The following is a 10,245-nucleotide window of genomic DNA, read 5'->3' as shown; positions in this document are numbered from 1 at the left end:
GCTTTTGCCGCTGAGCTAAATCCCCAGCCCCTCTCTAAGTTTTTTCTAACAGCAAGGGAAAACTTTTGTTTTGTTTCCTTTCGTATGTAACACGGTCAACAAGCCATGGAATGCAATTTGTGAAGCACTTCTCAAATATAAATGAGGTAGTATGGGGGAGGAAAGCACTGAAGATTGAACCTAGAGCCTTCACACTAAGCTGCATCCCCAGACCTTTTTTATTTTTTGTATTTTGAGACAGGGTCTTGCAAAATTGCCTAGGCTGGGCTCCAATTTGCAATCCTCTTGTCTCAGCCTCCAAAGTGCTAGAATTACAGGTGGGTACCACCACACCTAACAGATATTTTGTGTTCTCTCATGTGCATTAGTGGGAAGCAACATATTGTACCCACAGCCCCGGAAAATATATATCTACTACCAATTATGGAACCCAGAGCTTACAAACACACCAAGAAAGATAAAATGTATTGTCTGTTTGTTATTAGATATTAATCTGAAGTTTGATCATCTATTATATCTTATCTTATTTCAACCATATTTTTACAAAATTCTATAATTACCCAAATTCATATACCCAAAGTTGACCACTTCTGCTTTCATGATTGATTATATTCAATTTCTTAAAGGTGGCTGGGGATATAGCTCAGTGGCACAAGCGCCTGCCTGGTAAGCACAAGGCCTTGAGTTCGACTCCCAGTACAAACAAAAACCTTAAAGTGCAGGCGCGGGGGAGGCAGGACCCGGCGCCTGGGAAGACGTGCAGCGGTAACCGCTGGTGCACGCCACCCTCAAGCCGGCCACCACCGCATGATGGAGAACTATCATGACACAGAGAAGCAATGACACAACTGGCCTGCCATGAGCCGGCCGTGGAGAACCGCCGGTGGACATGCGTGAATCATTCCGACATGGAGAAAACCCTGGGAATACATGCCACACAATGGGTCACTCTTGCCCCTGCCGTTGAGAACCAGAAAGGTCCAGAGTCAGCAGAGGAGCAGCTGCTGAACAAGGACTCGGAGAACCCAAGAATACAGACTATGCCTGAAGACTCAGAGGTCTAGTTGACCAGGGTCACGAGAGCCATTTGGAAGCTGGAAACCAGGAGGACCTTGCACAACACCTGGGGAGAACCCCTGGAAGCCATTCTTCCCCTGACAGTACAGGCTGCGGTGGAGGAGCATGTGGAACTCCGGAGAGGTCTGCACCGAGATTCCTGCTGCCTGTGCTGATGGCTGGGGAGAGGACACTAAGTGGTTGTGGGGTCCCAATGCAATGGGAGGCTGGAGAGAAAAAGCCACAAAAAATGGCTTTCACTCCAGATGGCTCACTTGAGATATTAGTAAGAATTGCCTCCTCAGCATTCTATAGCCGTGACTATGAGGAGGCCAAGGAGAGAAAACAAAGAGACTGAGAAAAAGCAGCTGCTTTTGCTGCAGCACCAAGAGAAACAGACCCTAAGTCTGATTCTCAGGGTCCCAAGAAGAACTCAATGACTGCATTCATCTGCTACCACTGTTAAAAGCCAGGTCACCTCAAGAGGAACTGCCCTAAGAAGCCCCATGGGCCATGCCCTGAATGCAAATGAGACCACTAGAGATCGGTCTGCCCTCTGAGGTGGAGGCCCCAGAGCTCAGACCCATGCTACCAGTTAGTCCAACAGGAATAAGGGGGCCTGGGGCATACTCTGCCTTCTCCCTCTGGCCAGACTGTCACCTCCATGGAGGAGCCCCAGGTAATCATGACTATTGAGGAAAAAGAAACAGCCTGTTGCTAGACACAGGTGCAAGTCTCTCGGTCCTTCTTTTCAATCCTGGCCTTCCTTCCAGCTGTCACACCTCAGCGAAAGGAGTCACTGGTAAGGAGGTAACACGCTGTTTTTCATAACCTTGAGGCTGTAACTACTTGTTAGATCTTTCTTGCACATCTCTGTCTTCCTGAGAAACTACTTTGAAGACACCACCATGTATTGCAGCAGCCATTGATATTTTCCTACTAATCTGTCTGTAACTCTGTAATGTTTGTATTGTTCCTATGCTATTTTGTAAATGGATGTATGTTTATTATTATGTGTTTCCTACAACAACCATTGAGAATAGTCAATGATGATCCAATTGGTCACTCATGTATAGCTCTATTTATTTTCTTTAGAAGCCACTTTGAAGATAACAAAGTATAGTACAACAACTATTGATAATCTCCTACTTCTTTTGTCTGTAACTCACTATTATTTGTCTATTTGTTTTTCTGAGAAACTATCTTGTAGATAACAGTAAGTAAAACAACAACCACTGATAATTTCCTACCACTTTGTCTGTAACTTGGTAAGCTCCCTATTACTATGTTATCCTTCTTTTACTCTTTAAAATTAAAAAAAAAACAAACCCTTAAGACGACGTACTCCTCATCTCCAAAGAGTATCTTCCAAACATCTTATCTTTTTGTATTTTCTAATATTTTTGGTTTTTTGAGACAGGGGCTTGCTATGCAGTTCAGGCTGGCCTTGAATTCATTAGGTAGCCCAGGCTGGCCCTGAACTAGTGTTGATCCTCCTTCCTCAGCCTCGGGATACTGGGAATAGAGGTATTTGCCACTACACCTGGCAAAACTATCTTCTGGGAGGACAAAAAACACTGCATTTTCAGCCTTCCTGGTGATGCAGGACTACTATTCCAGCTAATTTGGTAGACTGAGGCAGGAAGATTACAAGCTTATGGCAAGCCTGGGCAATTTAGTGAGACCCTGTCTCAAAATAAAAAAAAAAAATTACAGACAAAAGTGGAGGATGTAGCTCAGTATATATAAGGTACTCACCTAGTATGTGTGGGGTCCTGGATTCAATCCCCACTACTGCTAGAAAACAAAGAAAATGAAAAAGGAAGAGAAAACAAGACATACATTTTTATTTTAAAGACATTTTTAGGCTAGGCATGGTGGCACATTCCCAGCACTCAGGAGGCTGAGGCAGGAGGATTATTGAGGAGTTCAAGGTCAGCCTATACTACATAGTGAGTTCAAGGCCAGCTGGACTACAGAGCAAGACCCTGATTCAAAACAAAATTAAAAAACGAAAAACAAAAAACAAAAAACACCCAAACACAGTAACAACAAAAAAGACATTTTTAGGAAATTAAAACATAAACTTCAATCATTTCCATCAAATCTGCAAATAACTTACCGTGGGGCAATGTGTAACACGTTCACCAGAGTAGCATCAGTCATTGATTCGATTTTATGTGTGGTTAAGTTATACAGAGTAGGAAACTGGGGGTGGTCTCTGACACACTCAGCGTTTTGTAATGAGCTTTTTTTCTGCCTTTGAAGCCGCCAAAGTACATTAAATGCATGTCCTACTTGCTTTGCCGAAAGTGTGGCTTTGTTTCTGTCAATGACATCAAATATTTCCTTTTCATCTGTGCACTCATTCATCTGAACAATCAGCGGTTTGCAACTGAAGGGTCGAAAGCGAAACACTTTCCAGAAGAAGGGACAAGTGGCTCTTAGGCAAAACATACTCAAAGCCAGTGAGTCTGGTATCCTTAGGTAAAGAAACCATCTGCAACTAGTAGGCAGGTGCCATGTGCTGGCATAAAAGTAATTTCATGATTTTGTTTCCCTTATGATGACTCTAAATCCATTCCAATATGTAGTTTCTATTAAAAAAAAAAAAAAAAAGATTTAGCATGGTTATTTGTACCTCGTTAACAGCAAATTTATTCCAACATTCAAATTACAAGTAACAAATATTTTCTACATTAGCAGACTTTGCTCTTAATCTATATCAGATAGCAGGATTTGCTCCAAAACTAAATATCCAGACAAGTGGGCTTCCTTCTGGACCTCACTTTTTTCAATCTGATTTTATTGGTACATTTTATTTATTTATTTTTTGTCTTTTTGAGACAGGGTCTCACTATGAAGTTCAGGTTTGCCTTGAGCTCAGTTTGTGGCCCAGGCTGATCTCAAATTCACAGCCATCCTCCTGCTTCAGCCTCCCAAGTGCTGGGATTACAGGCGTGCGCCACCACGCCCGGCTCAGTTATTGCTACATTTTAGATATACATAATGACCACACTCACCATAGAGAATTTGTACCTGTACATAACAGAAGTTGGTATTTTCCCCCTACTCTCCTACCCTCCTTTCAACCTCTCCTCCCTTCCTCATTTACAAAAGCTTTGTTTCCATGTTTTCTTCTTTTCTCATCTTTTTTTTACTTTCCCTTTCTTCCCTTTCCCCATTCCCTCTCCTTTGTTCCCCTCCCCACTTGAACATCTTCTTCCTATTTCAAAATACCTATTATACATTTTTGGACCTCATTTTAAAAAATGTTTAAGTCTGACTTTACTTAAAGTTTTAAAATTTGACCATAAAAAGAACACGGAGAAAAAACCCTAAACTTAGAATGGTCTTCCTCACCGCCCCCCATTTTGTGGTGCTGGGGGATGAACCTAGAACCTTGTACATACTATGCAAGTGTGCTATCCTCAAGCCCTAAGAGCTGTCCTTTTAAGTAAAACTTTGAAATAAATATATCACCTTTAAAGTTGTTAATGAGTAGCCATTCAAGTTTTTTTTTAATTTGGGGGAGGAGGGTTGAGACAGGGTCTCATCATGTAGCCCAGGCTGGCCTTGAACTTGAAGCAATACTCCTGCCTCATCCTCCCAAGCACTGAGATCACACTCATGCACCACCCTGCCTGATTAAAAAAAATTTTTTTAGGGGCTGGGGATATAGCTCAGCAGCATAAGCGCCTGCCTGGCAAGCACAAGGTCCTGAGTTCAATTCCCGTGCCAAAAAAATTTTTTAAAATAAATAAATAAACATTGTACCACCAAAAAAAGATAAAAATAAAATAAAAATTTAAAAAACTTTTAGAAGGATGGTCTCTGGTATATTAGCTCTTGAAATACTTTCTTGCTCCTTTCTTCTTATACCTAAAAGAACTCAAAAAACAATTTAATCATTATTGAGGTAATAAAGGAGATGCTTAGAGCACTAATCACGAAATATTTTTAAATCAAGAAATGTTTCATAATATGTAGAAACTATATACAAACCGAAGATTATAAAAAAGAACTTATTTTAAAAATATATTCTAGCCAGGTATGGTGGAGCACATCTGTAATCCACCATTCATCAGGGGGCTGAGGCAGGAGGATCTAGCCTGAGCTATGTAGGGAGTTCAAGGCCAGCCTGAACTACACAGTGAGACCATGTCTCAAAAAACAAACAAGCAAACAAACAAAATTATATATATTCTAAATGCTTACATTTTGAAAAGCTGGGTTACAATCACCTAACACATCTGCAACATGTTACAAAGTTTTTTTTTTGTTGTTGTTGTTCTTTTTGAGACAGGGTCTCCCTATGCAGCTCAAGTTGGCCTCCAACTAGCAACAATCTTCCTGCCTCAGCCTCGCGAGTGCTCTGATTATAGGTGTGTGCCACCACGCCCAGCTCAAAGCTGTTGTTGTTGTTGTTGTTGTTGTTTTAGGAAGGGTTTCACTATATAGTTCAGGCTGGCCTGGAACTCACTATGTAGCTCAGGTTGACGTCAAACTCATGGTGATCCTCCTGCCTGAGACTCCCAAGTGCTGGGATTACAGACCTGTGCCACCGCATCTGCCAGACTTATTGCACCCGGCAAACAATTTCTATCATACATTACCTGATTAAATTCTCTCAAACTTTCAAGGACATAGTATTTTCATTTTTCTTACAAATGAAAATATTTTACAAATAAGAAAAACCTTAAAAAGTTTGAGAACAAAAAGCTTTTTAAGCACTATAGTACTAAAAAAGATGGGGATTACAACCCATTTCTGTGCACTTACTGTATCACTAGTCCTTATTGTCCTTATTGTATCACTAAAAATATACTTCAGACCATTCCCAGTGCCTGTGACAAGCGAAGTGTTCACAAGAAAAAAACCATGTGACTGTACTCTATTCTGTGGTAATCAGTACCTCCTGTCCCAAGCTGACCTGGGTCACATGCCTACATAAAAACCCCTGCACAAGGCAAAGTAACCATCTTCAACATAGTCTCCATCCACAAGCAAAAATGAAGGTTACAAAATAAAGAGGTGTCTCCCGCTCCGCCTAAACTGGGTGACCTCAGGGAAGTCACTTAACTAAAGGAGGGCCCTCAGGACTGTGCGATCCGGGTAGGAGCTGTGAACAGGTATGGTGCAGGATTCACAGCGGCGCGGTGTGCAATGAAGACGTCCTCGGCGGGGAACAGATGAATCCGGGCTTACGATCCCAGGACCGAACGCGATCGGCTCCACCCCAGTCCTTCGGGCTTCAGAGAACCCAATACTCACACGGTGTCTCCATTTCTCAGCCGAACCCGAGATCCCAAACGTGCCGACCGGAAAAAGAAAAACCGCGCCGCTCCCAGCCCTGACTTGCCCGCAAGTTCTTCTCCCCAGTGTCTGCCAACTTCCCCGCAGGATCCCAGAGCAGGTGGGTTCTACGGCTCTGAAGTCACGCTTGTCCCTGGTGCCCAGCAAGGGCCGAAACAGGCGGGGTTCTATCGCTCACTTCTCAGGTCCCTCGGTTCTTACCCTCCGCTTGAAAGACATCACCTTCCTGGGGGGCATAGTCCGACCCCCAGCTGCAGAAGCGCGCGGGCCAAGGGCAGCGTGCGGGGAAAGGGCACGCACTACACGTCCCAGAGGGCACCGCGCGGCGTCGGGGCGGGGTCGCGGCGTTTACGCACCGCGGGGCATTCTGGGCTTCGGATTTTCCTAGGGAAAGAGGCTGGGGCTGCGCCGTTTAAGTTGCTGTAATGGAGAGGGCCACGTGAGGGCGCTGTGCCTGCCACGGCTGTCACCCCCTTGATCGCCAGGGATGACTCGGCCCCTGTGGCTGGTGAGGCGGGTGTCCGCTTCCCTTACCGCTTCCGACGCGCCCCTCCCGAAGCTGCGCGCTCCCCGGGCCGGCCACCCCGATGGGGTGTGCGAGCAGCTGCGCCTGCCTGCTGGAACCTGCAGACCAGCTCCCAAGTTACTGGAAAGGATAGAGATCCCTTAGGTCAGTGTCTCTCTCTTTTTTTTTTTTTTTTAATTTTAGTCCTGGGGGGTTGACCCCAGGGCCTTCGTACAGAGGTACATCCCCAGCCCTTCTTTTAGTGTTTTATTTTGAGCTAAAGTGTCGCTATGTTACTAAATTGCCCAGGCTGTGGTCGACTTGTGATCCTTCTGCTATTATCCAAAAAAAAATTGAGGCACCAATTTTTTTTTCCAGTTCTGATAGTTGAACCCAGGGCCTTTGCTCTGGGCTTCACCCCCAGCCTTTTTTTTTTTTTTTAAATTTTTGGGCCGGTCGAGGTAGCACACGACCGTAAATCCCAGCACTCGGGAGGCTCAGGCAAAACGATTGGCGCGAGCTGGAGGCAAACCTGGGCTACTTTGTGAGTTCGAGGCCAATCTGAATTACACAGCGAGACCTTGTCTCCAACAAAAATAATAATAGTACTAGTAGTAATAATAATAGAGGAAACCAGGCTCCCCCCCCCCTTGGGGTTGCCCTGACCTAGCAACGCCTGACCGCTCTTGGCAGGAGGGCAAAGCCACCCTGGAAAGTCCTGCCGGAAGTCCCCGCGTGCTCCCCCGCTGCTCTGCCCTGTAAGCCCGGCCGCTGCCCGCCTCCGGTGTGCACGAGGCCGCACTGGGGGACGCGAGTCCCGGCAGAGCCCCAGCAGGAAGGTGGCCGTTTGCTGCTCCGTGTTCCCGGTGCTCCGTACGGGACTCGCCCTTTTTCCTGCCCCGTCTGGCGACCCCGATGCGGCGGAGCGCCCCGGCCGGCTGAGCTGCTGGGCGCGCGCTGACGGACGTTCCCTGGCTCGGGGGAAGTGACCCGCGCGGGCGCAGAGCCCCGCCGGCGTCCGAGGGGGGCTCCCACGGAGAGGCCCAGGCGCGTTCGGCAGACGTCTGAATCACTGTGCAGTTTAGGGGCCCCAATCCAGAGGAAGATCCAAGGAAGGACCTTCAGAGAGGGCTGATCACCCGCTGCGCTGCAGAGTAACGGCCGAGGCTGCCGAGGCGCTGGGAAACCGGACTCCTTAGGCCGCTGTGGGCGGGTGGGAGTCCTGTTGGGCTGTGTCAGCGAGTGTGTGTGAAATAGACGGACAGCGCACTCTGAACTCCAGTTTGGGTGAACGGGGCCGAAGCGAGTGGATTCACAAACCTCGGTTGCAGGGCCACCTCATAAGGCTTAGGACAACCCTGGAGTGATAGCCAGTCTCACTGCCCTGCCACCCTAAGAGGGGCCTAAAATATCTCCGGAAAGGAGGGGACCAAGCGCGTGGTGACTCTCCGTGTCGTTGGCCTTTGTGGGTGGCGGGAACCATGGGAGAGAGTCAAAGCAAGTCCACCGGCTAGAAGTCACGAGCAAACATTTCAAAGCGGATTTGATGAGATTGTGGGCAGAACCCCACTCCTGGGAAACTCCGAACCCTCTGTGGAGTGGAGTGGCCATCCTTCCAGGTTGGGTGGCCTACCCAGGGCCCTTTGGAAAGGGCTTTGGTCGGGAGGGTGTGGCAGGCTGTGGCAGGGAGTCAGTTCCCAGATCAGTCTCCCTATGTGGCCTCATGGTTGCAGCTAGTTATTTGTCCCCCTCCTTGGTTGAGGGAGCCCCTTTCCCAAGCTCTGGATGCCACTGCAGCCTGCTTGAAAAAATGGAACCCCATAGGTGACTCCAAGGACACCCCCGCCGCTAGATCAGCACCCGCTTTTCCCTGAGGCCAGAGCCAGAGATCTTCAGCACCCCCAGCATCCGATCCTAAGGCCACCCCAACACCGAGCCAGGAAGTCTCCGTTCCAGAACCACCCTATGCTCCCACCACACCTCACACCCAGTCAAGAATGTGTTTCGGCCTTAAGTTTCTACCACCAAGTTCTCCTGCTTCCCCAGAGTCAACTGAGACTTCTTTCTGGTGGAGTTCCCCCAAAATGGGACTCCAGCTCTCTCTTCAAGAGGTCTAAGAGAGCCCCCCTGACAGTTGAGAATGATGGCTCTATGACTCTGGGGTGCCTCACCTTTGTTTATTAGCCCTTTACCACCACTGACCTGTTGAATTGGAAACACATTCCTTCATAACCGAGAGGCCACAAGCCTTCACCTGCTCAAGCCCATCTTCCGGAGCCATAACCCCGCTTGGCCTGATTGTTATCAGCTTCTGTCATTCTCTTCAGCACAGAGGAATGTCAGCGTGTCCTGGCTGCTGCCAGTAGCTGGCTGGAGAATGCCGCAGCGGGCACCCTTGGTCCAAACACCTAGACAGCAGCACCCGCAGAGGACCAGAAGTGGGACCCAAACATCCCTGACCAGATGATTTGACTGGACAACTACCAAACTTGCCTTGCTACAAGGATTGCAACATGGGGGCCAAAAAGTGACCAACTTCAGCAAGGTAGGAGAGGTCCTCCAGAGATGAGATGGGTGCCCAGTCAAGTTCCTGGAGCAACTCTGTGAGGTGTGCTGCACCTGCATGCCCCTGGATCTGGAGGATGGCCAACATGGCCTTTGTGAGCCAGAGTGCTGAGGACATCCACCGAAAACTCCAAAAGCTGGAAGGCTTTTCAGGTATGAACATGGTCCAACTGCTACAAGTCACCAATGAGGTATTTGTCAACTGAGACGTGGAGGAGTACAGAGATGCTAGATGACAAATGAGGACAAAGGCCGACCTCATCGCTGTGGCCCTGGCAGGCAGACCGACAGAAGCTCAAGGTGCAGATAGGAAGGGAACCACTCTAGAAAGCCACGTCCACCCACAGAAAAGGACCAGTGTGCCTGTGGTAGGGAAAAGGGCCATTATAAGCGCAAGTGTCTCAAGTTAAGAGAAAGATGGCTGAGTGATCTGAGAACCAGGAGGCGACCAGCTCTCCCTTCACAGTGGAAGGAAATTCTCTTTTTTTTTAACATGGTAATGTGGTTTTTATTTTATTTTATTTTAGTCTTTCTGAGACAGGGTCTCACTATGCAGTTCCGGCTGGCCTTGAGCTCACTTTGTAGCCCAGGCTAGTCTGAAACTTGCAACGATCCTCCTGCCTCAGCCTCCCGAGTGCTGGGATTACAGGCATGCGCCACCACGCCCAGCTGGAAATTCTCTCTTTGAGGTCCGAGAAAGACTAGATTTGACAGGACACACACACCCCACCCCACCCATGGTCTACACATAGGTGGGAGACAAGCCAATTAAATTTCTGATAGACAGAGGGGCACGCTATTCA

At 47.6% G+C, this 10,245-nt stretch overlaps 1 protein-coding gene across 6 annotated transcripts in view; it reads right to left on the bottom strand.

Moving 5' to 3' along the window:
• Fastkd1 (FAST kinase domains 1) overlaps positions 1-7,042 on the bottom strand; it is a 44,296-nt gene extending 37,254 nt beyond the window's left edge. For 3 of the 6 annotated variants that reach the window (XM_005393257.2, XM_005393259.2, XM_005393260.2), the window contains exons 1-2: positions 6,331-7,042; positions 3,179-3,653 (exon numbers count right to left, since the gene is read on the bottom strand). In XM_005393257.2, the coding sequence (XP_005393314.1) occupies positions 3,179-3,513 (335 nt within the window). In that variant the 5' untranslated portion in view covers positions 3,514-3,653; positions 6,331-7,042. Of the gene's footprint in view, positions 1-2,814; positions 2,854-3,178; positions 3,654-6,330 lie in introns of those variants that run through there. The other 3 variants (XM_005393258.2, XM_013518733.1, XM_013518734.1) reach the window with 3 other exon arrangements.
• Between the last annotated feature and the right edge of the window lie 3,203 nt (positions 7,043-10,245).

Source organism: Chinchilla lanigera, unplaced genomic scaffold (assembly GCF_000276665.1).
Source record: "Chinchilla lanigera isolate Chin_1 unplaced genomic scaffold, ChiLan1.0 scaffold00048, whole genome shotgun sequence".
NCBI lineage: Eukaryota > Metazoa > Chordata > Mammalia > Rodentia > Chinchillidae > Chinchilla > Chinchilla lanigera.
This window is presented reverse-complemented; position numbering and strand designations above follow the sequence as displayed.